General features: G+C 34.9%; 1 protein-coding gene across 1 annotated transcript; it reads left to right on the forward strand.

The window, feature by feature from the left end:
* The first annotated feature begins 6,077 nt into the window (after nucleotides 1-6,077).
* Nucleotides 6,078-10,078, forward strand: LOC110792026 (protein FAR1-RELATED SEQUENCE 5-like). Its single transcript, XM_056829533.1, has 6 exons — nucleotides 6,078-6,150; nucleotides 6,226-6,306; nucleotides 7,675-8,147; nucleotides 8,659-9,186; nucleotides 9,339-9,417; nucleotides 9,711-10,078. Exons 1-6 carry the CDS (start codon nucleotides 6,078-6,080, stop codon nucleotides 10,076-10,078), a joined length of 1,602 nt encoding a protein of 533 aa, XP_056685511.1.
* The last annotated feature ends 1,381 nt before the right edge of the window (nucleotides 10,079-11,459 follow it).

The following is an 11,459-nucleotide window of genomic DNA, read 5'->3' on the forward strand; positions in this document are numbered from 1 at the left end:
TCAATTAGGCAAGAAGATCAAGGCACTGCGGTCTGATAGAGGCGGTGAATATCTGAGCTATGAATTTGATGACCATCTGAAAGAATGTGGAATTCTATCAGAATTGACTCCTCCTGGAACACCATAATGGAACGGTGTGTCAGAACGGAGGAACAGAACCTTGCTAGACATGGTCAGGTCAATGATGGGTCAGGCCGAACTTCCATTAGAATTTTGGGGACATGCACTAAATACAGCTGCACTCACTATAAATAGAGCTCCGTCTAAAGCTGTCGAAAAGACTCCATACGAATTATGGTTTGGAAAGCCTCCAAATGTGTCTTTTCTTAAGATTTGGGGATGTGAAGTATACGTCAAACGATTAATTTCAGACAAACTTCATCCAAAATCTGACAAATGTATCCTTGTGGGCTATCCAAAGGAAACAAAGGGGTATTACTTCTACAATACATCTGAGAACAAAGTGTTTGTTGCTCGAGATGGTGTCTTTTTGGAGAAGGATCACATTTCCAAAATGACAAGTGGGAGAAAAGTAGACCTCGAAGAAATTCGAGTCGAACAACAAACTCTAGAGAATGCTCAAGATGACATTCAAGATGAAACTCAGAGATCTTTAGAAGAATCTGGTGAGAATCATGGTCAATCTAGAAATGTTACCCCGCGTAGATCGCAAAGATATAGATCTCAACCGGAAAGGTACTTGGGTATTTTGACGAACGAGAGCTATGACGTTCTATTACTTGAAAGTGATGAACCTGCGACTTACAAGCAAGCTATGACGAGCCCTAGCTCCAAGCAATGGCAAGAAGCCATGCAATCTGAATTAGACTCCATGTCTGAAAACCAAGTATGGGATTTGGTCGATTTGCCAGATGGCTACCAAGCCATTGGAAGCAAATGGGTTTTCAAACTGAAAAAGGACAAGGATGGGAAACTTGAAGTTTTCAAAGCTAGATTGGTTGCAAAAGGTTACAGGCAAGTCCACGGTGTGGATTACGATGAAACCTTTTCACCAGTTGCAATGCTAAAGTCTATTCGAATAATGTTAGCAATCGCTGCATATTACGATTACGAAATATGGCAGATGGATGTCAAAACTGCTTTCTTAAACGGCGTTTTAACAGAAACTGTGTTTATGACACAGCCTGAAGGTTTTGAGGATCCAAAGAATGCTAAAAAGGTATGCAAGCTAAAGAAGTCGATCTACGGATTGAAGCAGGCATCCAGGAGCTGGAATATACGTTTTGATGAAGCAGTCAGTGACTTTGGTTTCATCAAGAACGCGGACGAATCTTGTGTATACAAGAAGGTCAGTGGGAGCAAAATTGCTTTCCTAGTATTATATGTCGACGACATATTGCTTATTGGAAATGACATTCCTATGTTGAACTCTGTCAAGATTTGGCTTGGGAAATGTTTTTCAATGAAGGATCTAGGAGAAGCACAGTACATATTGGGCATCAAGATTTACAGAGATAGATCTAAAAAGATGATTGGACTTAGTCAAAGCACTTATATCAATAAGGTGCTTGATAGGTTCAAGATGGCGGACTCCAAGCGAGGCTACCTACCCATGTCTCATGGAATGACTCTAAGCAAGACTCAGTGCCCAAAAACACTTGATGAGCGTAGACGAATGAATGGGATTCCATATGCATCATTGATTGGTTCAATAATGTATGCTATGATATGTACACGCCCGGATGTTGCGTACGCACTCAGTGCTACGAGCAGATACCAGTCAGACCCAGGAGAGGCGCATTGGACTGCTGCCAAGAACATTCTGAAGTACCTGAAAAGGCACAAAGATGACTTCCTGGTCTATGGTGGAGATGATGAATTAATTGTTAAAGGCTATACGGACGCAAGTTTCCAAACCGACAAAGATGATTTCAGATCACAGTCTGGGTTTGTCTTCTGCCTCAACGGAGGAGCAGTAAGCTGGAAAAGTGCTAAGCAAAGCACCATTGCGGATTCTACAACTGAAGCGGAGTACATTGCTGCACATGAAGCAGCAAAGGAAGCTATATGGCTAAGGAAGTTCATAGGAGAACTTGGTGTAGTCCCCTCCATTAAAGGACCAATAGCCCTGTATTGTGATAATAACGGAGCTATTGCACAGGCAAAAGAGCCTAGACACCACCAGAGAGTCAAGCATGTACTTCGTAGATTTCACCTTCTACGAGAGTTCGTTGAAAGAAAAGAAGTCGAGATAAGCAAAATTGGAACTGATGACAACATATCAGATCCATTAACTAAACCTCTGCCGCAAGCGAAGCACAACTCGCACACTGCAGCTATGGGAATCAAGCATATTGGAGAATGGCTTTGATGTCTCTGTTTAATGTTTTAAAGTTTTAGAGTTTAAATCTTTGTAAAACATTATTGGTTAATCATTCACAATAAATGAAAGGAATTCATTTTTCCATTTAATTTGTGGTTTATTAAATGATGAGTCCCTTCAACTTGACGATATATTCAAGATAGACTGTCAGGACCAGTCCTGTGACTAAGAAATGTCTATCAAGTGAACTTGAATGTCAAAGGTTGAAAATGGTCCCTAATCGGAGTTTTCTATAAAATTGGACGCATAGAAAACGTTAGACGATTAGAATGCAAGATGACTAGTAGTTCTGTTTCTTGAACTATGTGGACATGGCAATGTCATAATCATTTGCATAGATACTTACTTTGGGAAGACTAGTATCGGACAAGACCTATGAAACTTTACTGTAAGAGATGAAAGTCTGTCATAAGTAAATTTCATTAAATTATTAGACACTAAATCCTCAATACCTGAGTGATTTGAGATTACTTGTTTGAGAACTGGTTGCTTTGACGTTGACCAACCGTCGCACCGGAAAAGGAGACTATAAAGGCAACGCTCAGGTAATCACCTATCAAACGAAGTCTAATCTCAAGATCGCAAGATTGGGATTGTCCTCCCATAAATCGGGATGAGATGCTTAAAAGTTGTACAAGGCCACTCGGAGAGCTAGAAACTGTGAAATGCATGGCCGTGCTCGGATGAATCATAGGCTATGATTATCTGTTTATTTGATCAGTTGAACTCTGAAACCGAGGAACACCTCTGGACATAATAAGGATGACAACTCTTACCTTATGTTCAAGAGCAAGCATCGAGCGACAAAGGAATTAGGAAATGCACACTTGTCCCTAAGGACAAGTGGGAGACTGAAGGAAATAATGCCCTTGGTCCAAGTATGCATTCTATGTTAAGTCTAATAAATGCGGTTCAGTATTAATTAACAAGTTAATAATTCAGTGAGATCAAGTGAGCTGAATGCCTAGCTAGAGGCCGCTTCAGTTCAAGTGGAATTAATGATATTAATCCACAGCTTACTCTTGACTGAACCCGTAGGGTCACACAAATAGTACGTAAACGGATCAAGTATTTAATGGCATTAAATACTCCATCTATGAATATTCGGAACCGACGGATCTTGGTTTCAGTGGGAGCTAAGATCGTCACAGGCAAGAAATGAATACTCCGGAAACGATGATATTGCCGGAAACGGAAATATGGATCGTATCGGAAATATGAATATTATCCAAGTCGTAGATGTTGCCGGAAACGGAAACATGGTACGTATCGGAAAATATTATTGGAAATGGAAATATTACCAGAATCGGAAATATTGCCGGAAACGGAAATATTGTCAGAATCGGAAATATTACCGGAATCGGAAAATAATTCCGGAAACGGAAATATTAAATATTTGTTCGAAACGGAAATTAATTCCGGAATCGGAAATATTAAATATTGTTCGTATCGGAAATAAATTCCGGAACTGGAAATTTAATCGGAAGCGTATCGTACGAATTAGCATCGGACGAGGCCTGCCGGACGAAGACCCAGCACGAAGCCGGGCCATCGCCCAGCAAGCACGCGCGCCACAAGCCCAGCCAAGGCAGCGCCCAGGCCTACCGCAAGGCAGGCCCAGCGCGCGCCAAGGCCACGGATGCGTGGGCCGCGCTGCGTGGGCTGCTGCTCGCACGCGCATGGGCAGCCCTTGTGGCTGCCGTGTGTGTGTGAGTTTGTGCTCATGCGTAATTCCTAAATCTACAAGAGTTAGTGTATGATTAAATTCCTATTCCTAATTGGGTAAATTAATTAAATAGAATTCATGTAGGATTCTAATTTCAATTAATTCGTATCCTACTAGGATTACGATTCCTTTTCCATAACTCTATAAATAAAGGCCTAGGGGTCATTATTTATACACAAGTTTTAAGTATTCAAAACTAAGATTTTTAAGCAGAAAAATCAGCCAATATTCTTGCCTACCTAACCGAAAATATTAGAACCTTAAGGGCGATTCTAGTTGGTCAATCTTAAGGTGGATCCGGACGTGCTGTGGACTATCTACGGAGGGACGACACTTGGAGTCCTAAAGACTTGTTCTTGTTCGGTTCGGGCGCAGCAAGGGAAGGCACGCAACAAAGAGTATGCATCTAAACTATGCTAAATGATTATGTGTAAATAATATGTTTCCTGGCTTTATGGTTTTTCCGCATGATTTATGAACTGTCATATGAATCATAACCTAACAAAGAGAGTGGCTGATTTTTCTTGAAAATCTTACCTTTGAATACTTCAAATTTCGATGTAAATATGTGACCCTAGGCACCTATATATAGAGTTTATGGAAAGGAATTATAATCCTACTAGGATTTGGATTTATTAAGTAGAATCCTATTTGAACTCTAAATAATAAATTTAATCTATTAGGATTAGGATTTAATCAATACACGAATTCCGATAGGATTAGGATTCGTTACGAACATGAGCATCGTATGGCCACGAGCATCGCACCACCCGCGCAGGCCTTGCGTCCCACACGAGCAGTCGCTGCTCGCAGCCCAACAGCACGCTTAGCGTGCGCGCGCCAAAGGCCTTGCTGGGCCTGGCCTTGCGCTGGGCCTGGCGAGGCTGTGGCAGCTCCATGTTGGGCGCTCGGCTTGCTGGGCGCGGGCCTGGCTTCGTGCTGGGCCTTCGTCTAGCAAGCCTCGTCCGATGCTAATTCGTACGATGCGCTTCTGATTAAATTCCCGGTTCCGGAATTTATTTCCGATACGAACAATATTTAATATTTCCGATTCCGGAATTAATTTCCGTTTCGAACAAATATTTCGGATTCTGACAATATTTCCGTTTCCGGCAATATTTCCGATTCCGGTAATATTTCCATTTTCATTAATATTTTCCGATACGTACCATGTTTTCGTTTCCGGTAACATCTACGACTTGGATAATATTTATATTTTTTCCGATACGATCCATATTTCCGTTTCCGGCAATATCATCGTTTCCGGAGTATTCATTTGCTTGCCTGTGACGATCTTAACTCCCACTGAAACCAAGATCCGTCGATTACGAATATCCATAGATGGAGTATTTAATGCCATTAAATACTTGATCTGTTTACGTACTATTTGTGTGACCCTACGGGTTCAGTCAAGAGTAAGCTGTGGATTAATATCATTAATTCCACTTGAACTGAAGCGGCCTCTAGTTAGGCATTCAGCTCACTTGATCTCACTGAATTATTAACTTGTTAATTAATACTGAACCGCATTTATTAGACTTAATATTATATGCATACTTGGACCAAGGGCATTATTTCCTTCAAATACGACATTAATTCATAGCAGAGACGGATGAAAATGAAAATTGTAAACCCTTATATAAAACTAAAAGAGTAATATATAGGCACCTTTTGCAAGTGAGGAAGTTAAGAGAAACAAATTAACAACAGAACCATAAATAGTAATGCTAAAAAAAGAAGGCCAGAAAATGGAAAGCCATCAACAAAAGCCCTATATCTGGCCATCTAAAAGAATAGATATTTGATGATCAGAAAGTGCAATTCCACTTGCATGGATCCGGTCCACCATAAGATTAGCATGGACCAGGGTAATTAGGTAATTTGGATGCGCTGATTAGGATCATATCGTTTGATATCACGTGATCCAAAAAAACAGAAAACGCATGACCTAATTTTGAACTAAACCCTAAAATCTCTCTCCTCCAGCAGCTTCTCTCTCCTTCAACAATGGAGGACGATTTAATCGATTTGAATATCGATTTAAATCGCGCAATAGAAGAAGAGTTGTATAATTATGAAGGTAATATTCTAATCCTAGTAACTACGAAGAATTATAGTAACTTTAATATTGATTGCGTAATTATTATTATTTTAGAGAATCATAAAGAAGTATGCGACGTTGAAGATGAAGGCACATCTCAGCAAGTTATGGTTGCAGATCATTGTATTGAAGAAGGTATATGATATAATATCTCTTAATAAAGATATAGTAACTGTTATGTTGATATAGTTATCCTCTTATTTAATAGAGATGCTATGATAGTGTACACACATTAAAATATTATAATTGCAGTAGAGTAACTAACATATAAAGAGGAACTATATTTATAGTACAGTAACTATAACATATAAAGAGGAACTGTATACTGTAGAGTAACTATCACATATACACAGGAGTTATATTAACTGTAGAGTAACTATAACATATAAACACTAACTATATAAAATGAAGAGTAATTATCACATATAAACACAAACAATATTAAGTACAGAGTAACTATAACATATAAAGAGAACTATATTTATAGTAAAGTAACTATAACTTATAAAAAGTAATTGTAGAGTAACTATCACATAAAGGAAGAAACTATATTAGAAAGAAACTATATTTAACGTACAGTAACTATAACATATAAAGAGGAACTATATTTACTGTAGAGTAACTATCACATATACACATGACTTATAGTAACTGTAGAGTAACTATAACATATAAACACTAACTATATAAAATGAGGAGTAACTATTACATATAAATATTAACTGTAGAGTAACTATAACATGTAAAGAGGACTATATTTATAGTAAAGTAACTATAACATATAACAAGTAACTATATTAAATAAAAAATAACTATTATATATAAACAATAACTTTTTTAACTGTAGAGTAATTATAACTTAAAAAAAGAAACTATATTTATAATAGAGTAACTATAACTTATAAAGAGTTACTAAGCTAATATTTGTATTTGTACAGGTTCAATAATACATTAAGTTGATACAAACCACAACATCTTTGAAAATCCAAATAATGAGCACCAACAAAACATTGATAAAGAATTAGATGGCAGTTTAATTGGAGAAGCAAGGAAAACAGCCGATGAGATTTATGATCTATATTGCAAACATGCTGCTATTATTGATTTTAGTGTACGAAAAGGGAAGAATAGATATAAAGAAGGAACCACTATTGTTATTGGAAAATACTTCTACTGCTCTGCTGCTGGAATAAGAGACACTCCTAAAAACAAAGAACTAAAAAATGAAGATGATCAATCAGATGCAAAGAAGAAAGAAAGGAGAAAGAGAGTGATGATAACAAGAAAAAAAATGTGAAGCTCAGATATTTGCAAAGAAGAATGAAAATGGAGATTTTGAAATAGAAAAGCATGTAGTGGTTCATAATCACCCATTGACAGGAGAAATAAGTAATTATCTCCACCGATCGGAACGACAAATGACAGAGCCTAAACAAGAAGTTATTGAGGCAATGTCATAATGTGGTCTAAGACCAATGGAGTCTTATAAATATATGTCAACAGAAACTGGTGGAGAAGACTGTGTAGGTCATATGATGATTGATCATCTAAACTACTGCTACAAGTTAAAAATGAAGCAAATTGATGGCAAGGATTCACAAACACTAGTGAACAAACTGTATAACTTACAACCAATAGATCCTGAGTTCTTTTTCAGAGTAAGACTCAATGATGAAGGAAAAGTTGAGTGTCTATTTTGGAGGGATTCATTGATGAGAGAAGATTACAAAATATATGGAGATGTTCTAGTTTTTGATACTACATTCAGAACCAATAAGTACAATCTCATATGTGCTCCATTTCTTGGTATCAATAACCATTGGAAAAACACAATGTTTGCTTGTGCTTTCATTGGGGATGAAACCACTGAATATTTCGTTTGGGTGTTTGAAACTTTTCTGAAGGCTATGGGAGGAAAGCACCCTGTTTCAATTTTCACTAATCAAGATGCAGCTATTGCTGCTGGAATAGAACATGTACCTCTTCATATATTACTGTCTATTACATATAGTCACTGTTTGTATTAGAATAGTTACTCATTTTATACATAGTAACTATTTATTTTCTATAGTTACTCTTCTTTATATATAGTAACACTTTGTTTACTATAGTTACTCTTCATATATCATGAAGTTACTGAAAATTACTATAAACATTAATATATATTGAAATACCTATAACTTTTACATATAATTACTCTTTATGTTTTATAGTTACCCTTATTTGAAAATAGTAACTCTTAACAAAATAGTTACTGAGTATAACTAAAAACATTAATATATATATATTGAGAATAACTATAACTATAACTTCACATATAATTACTATTTATTTTTTATAGTTACCCTTCTTTACATATAGTAATTCTTAATATAATATAGTTACTTTTTCAGAAAACAGTATATTTTTTTTGAGAGCAACTATATCTTTGAAAGAGTAATTATTTCTGTAAGAAAGTAACTATATGTATTCATTATTGTTTTTCAGGTTTTTCCTTCTTCAAGACACAGATTATGCTTGTGGCACTTGAGTAAAAATGCAAACAGTAGATTTGGTTTATTCAAGACTGATAAAAACTTCAAAAACGCATTCTACAAGTGTTTAAGTAGGTGTATAACACCAAATAATTTTGAAGAAACTTGGAAATCTATGATCAACACTTTTAAGCTGGAAAATGATGACTGGTTCAACAGATTGTATGGTCTTAAAGAAAAATGGTGTACAACTTTAAGTAAAGATTTTTTTTCTGCTGGTATACTTTCATCACAAAGAAGCGAAAGCACAAACCATGTTGTTGCATTTAAAGCAAATAAAAGTACAACATTAACAGAGTTCTATAGTATTTTTCAAGCTACAATAAATCGATGGAGAAAAACAGAAGAAAAAGACGACTTTGACTGTACAAGAGGAATACCTACTTCAGAGCTAAGTATGAGTGCTATATTAAAACAGGCAGCGAATGTATACACAATAACACTTTTTCGTGATTTTGAAGAAGAGTTCAAGCTTTTTGTGGCATGCAAAGTTCAAAGGAAGTGTTGAAATAACAGTGTTTTTTGAGGTCTGGATAGAAGGAATAACAGGTAAAAAAACTATAAATCTTTGTTTAATATTTTGAGTAGATGTTCTTTTGAATAATATTATATTATATGTAAATAATCTAACAGGATCAAGGTAAAAAGTTCAATTCAAAATTGAAGATTCAACTATCACTTGCACATGCAAAAACTTTGAAGAATCTGGATGGTTGTGCTTCCATTGGCTGAGAATATTTCATTTACATTCAATCAATACAATTCCAGATCGTTACATAACAACAAGATGGACTAGATATTCAAAGAAACATATATGGGAAAGGGTTGATACAATAAAAAGGGAGAAATGTGAAATCAACAATTTTACTAGTTGGAGATTACATATGATTAGAAGGTAATATTTTCAATTTACATTAGTTCATTTTCATATAGTTACAATTACAGTTGATATTTTACTTAACACTAAAACTTTATATGACATATACTATAACTTAATTTTAAAAGGGCATAACATAGCAAAGACCAGAAAATTTATCGAGGAGAAGTTTATAACATATAATAAAGAAGTTGATGAAATCATAAAAAAGGAAGAAGAAAGGAAGGCAAAAGAAGAAGCTGCAAAGATAGCAGAACAAGAAAAGGCAAAAGCTGAAGCACAACGAGAAACACAAGACGGGAAATCAACTAATTCTGAAATAACAATTGTGCTAGATCCTGATCGCGCTAATACTAAAGGAAAGAGTAAGAAGAGAATAAAGGGTCAATATGACAATTACAAGCAGCCATCAAGAAAAGGAAAAAAGAAACACAAAGAATTTGGATCAAAGACACCAAGTATTCAATTATTTACACCTAAAGAACAACTATTTTAGTGATTTTTTTGTTTTATTATCATATACAGTTACTTCAATATTTATACACAAAGTTATTGAGTGTTTATACTATAGTTTTCCTTTACATTACATAGTTACTATTCTGAACGTATAGTAACTCTTTGTAATCCACAAAACTTTTTATTTATCAAGTAACAAAATACAAAAAGAGAGTAACTATATCTTGTAAAAGGTAACTATATTTGTAAGCGAGTAACTATACAACTTATGATTTATACACAAATTTATTAACTGTTTATACTATAGTTTTCCTTTACATTACATAGTTACTATTCTGAACTTATGGTAACTCTTTGTAATCTATAAAACTTCTTTTTATCAAGTAACATAATACAAAACGAGAGTAACTATATCTTATAAAAGGTAACTATATCTGTAAGAGAGTAACTAAATAACTTATGATTTATACACAAAATTATTGACTGTTTATAATATGCTAACGCTTCACATTTTGTGGTTACTCTGTTTTGCATATAGTAACTTTTTGTATAGAATAAAACATGACTTATAAATTTTTAAGAGTAACTATATTTTAACTATTTCTTTAAAATAGAAACTATATTTATACTCAGTATATTCCATGATTAATGGCAATAAAATACTTAATTTATGATAGTCACTAATGCAATGTAAAGTAACTATATATTCAGATTAGTAACTTTGAAGAAAGATAATTTCATTTGAATAAAGTAGAATATCCATATAGAATTACTATATGTTTAAAAAAGGTAAATTATATCTGTATACAACTACTATATTATAAATTGAACAATATCACACAGATACTGCAGATGTTATAATCACTCTCATATATCAAACAATTCTAAATCACTAAGAGTAACAATATCAAAATTAGAATTAATTGTACTTTCTAAAGAGTAATTTTACAACACATTAACATTAAATATTAAATTGTTTTTTCAGCTTTAAAATTTATTTACCACGTGAAGCACCTCGTCCACGTCCCCTACCGCGTCTACCTCCTTTGCCGCGTCTCCCTCCTTTGCCGCGTCCTTTACCTTCAACAATAAAATTTGGCTCAACATCATCTTCTGTTTCAACATTTTTTGATTTCCTTCCTGAACTAATTCTTGCCACAACTTTAAGTATTTCAGGATCATCAATGTGTTTCTGAATCAACTTTTCCCTCTCTTTAATAAGTGCCTCCAAAACATCTTCTTTCCTCTTTTCCCTGAATGCAACCATTTGTTTCAGAAATTGATCCCTGCAAAGATTCAAATCTGACAAAACAATGGTGCCACACATGCAAGCCCTGAGGAACTTCCTGAAATCTTCCTGCAAATATTTAAACAGTAACTATTAAAATAAAAACAGTAACTATAACAACAAAAAAATAACT

Source organism: Spinacia oleracea, chromosome 5 (assembly GCF_020520425.1).
Source record: "Spinacia oleracea cultivar Varoflay chromosome 5, BTI_SOV_V1, whole genome shotgun sequence".
NCBI classification, from domain to species: Eukaryota; Viridiplantae; Streptophyta; class Magnoliopsida; order Caryophyllales; family Amaranthaceae; genus Spinacia; species Spinacia oleracea.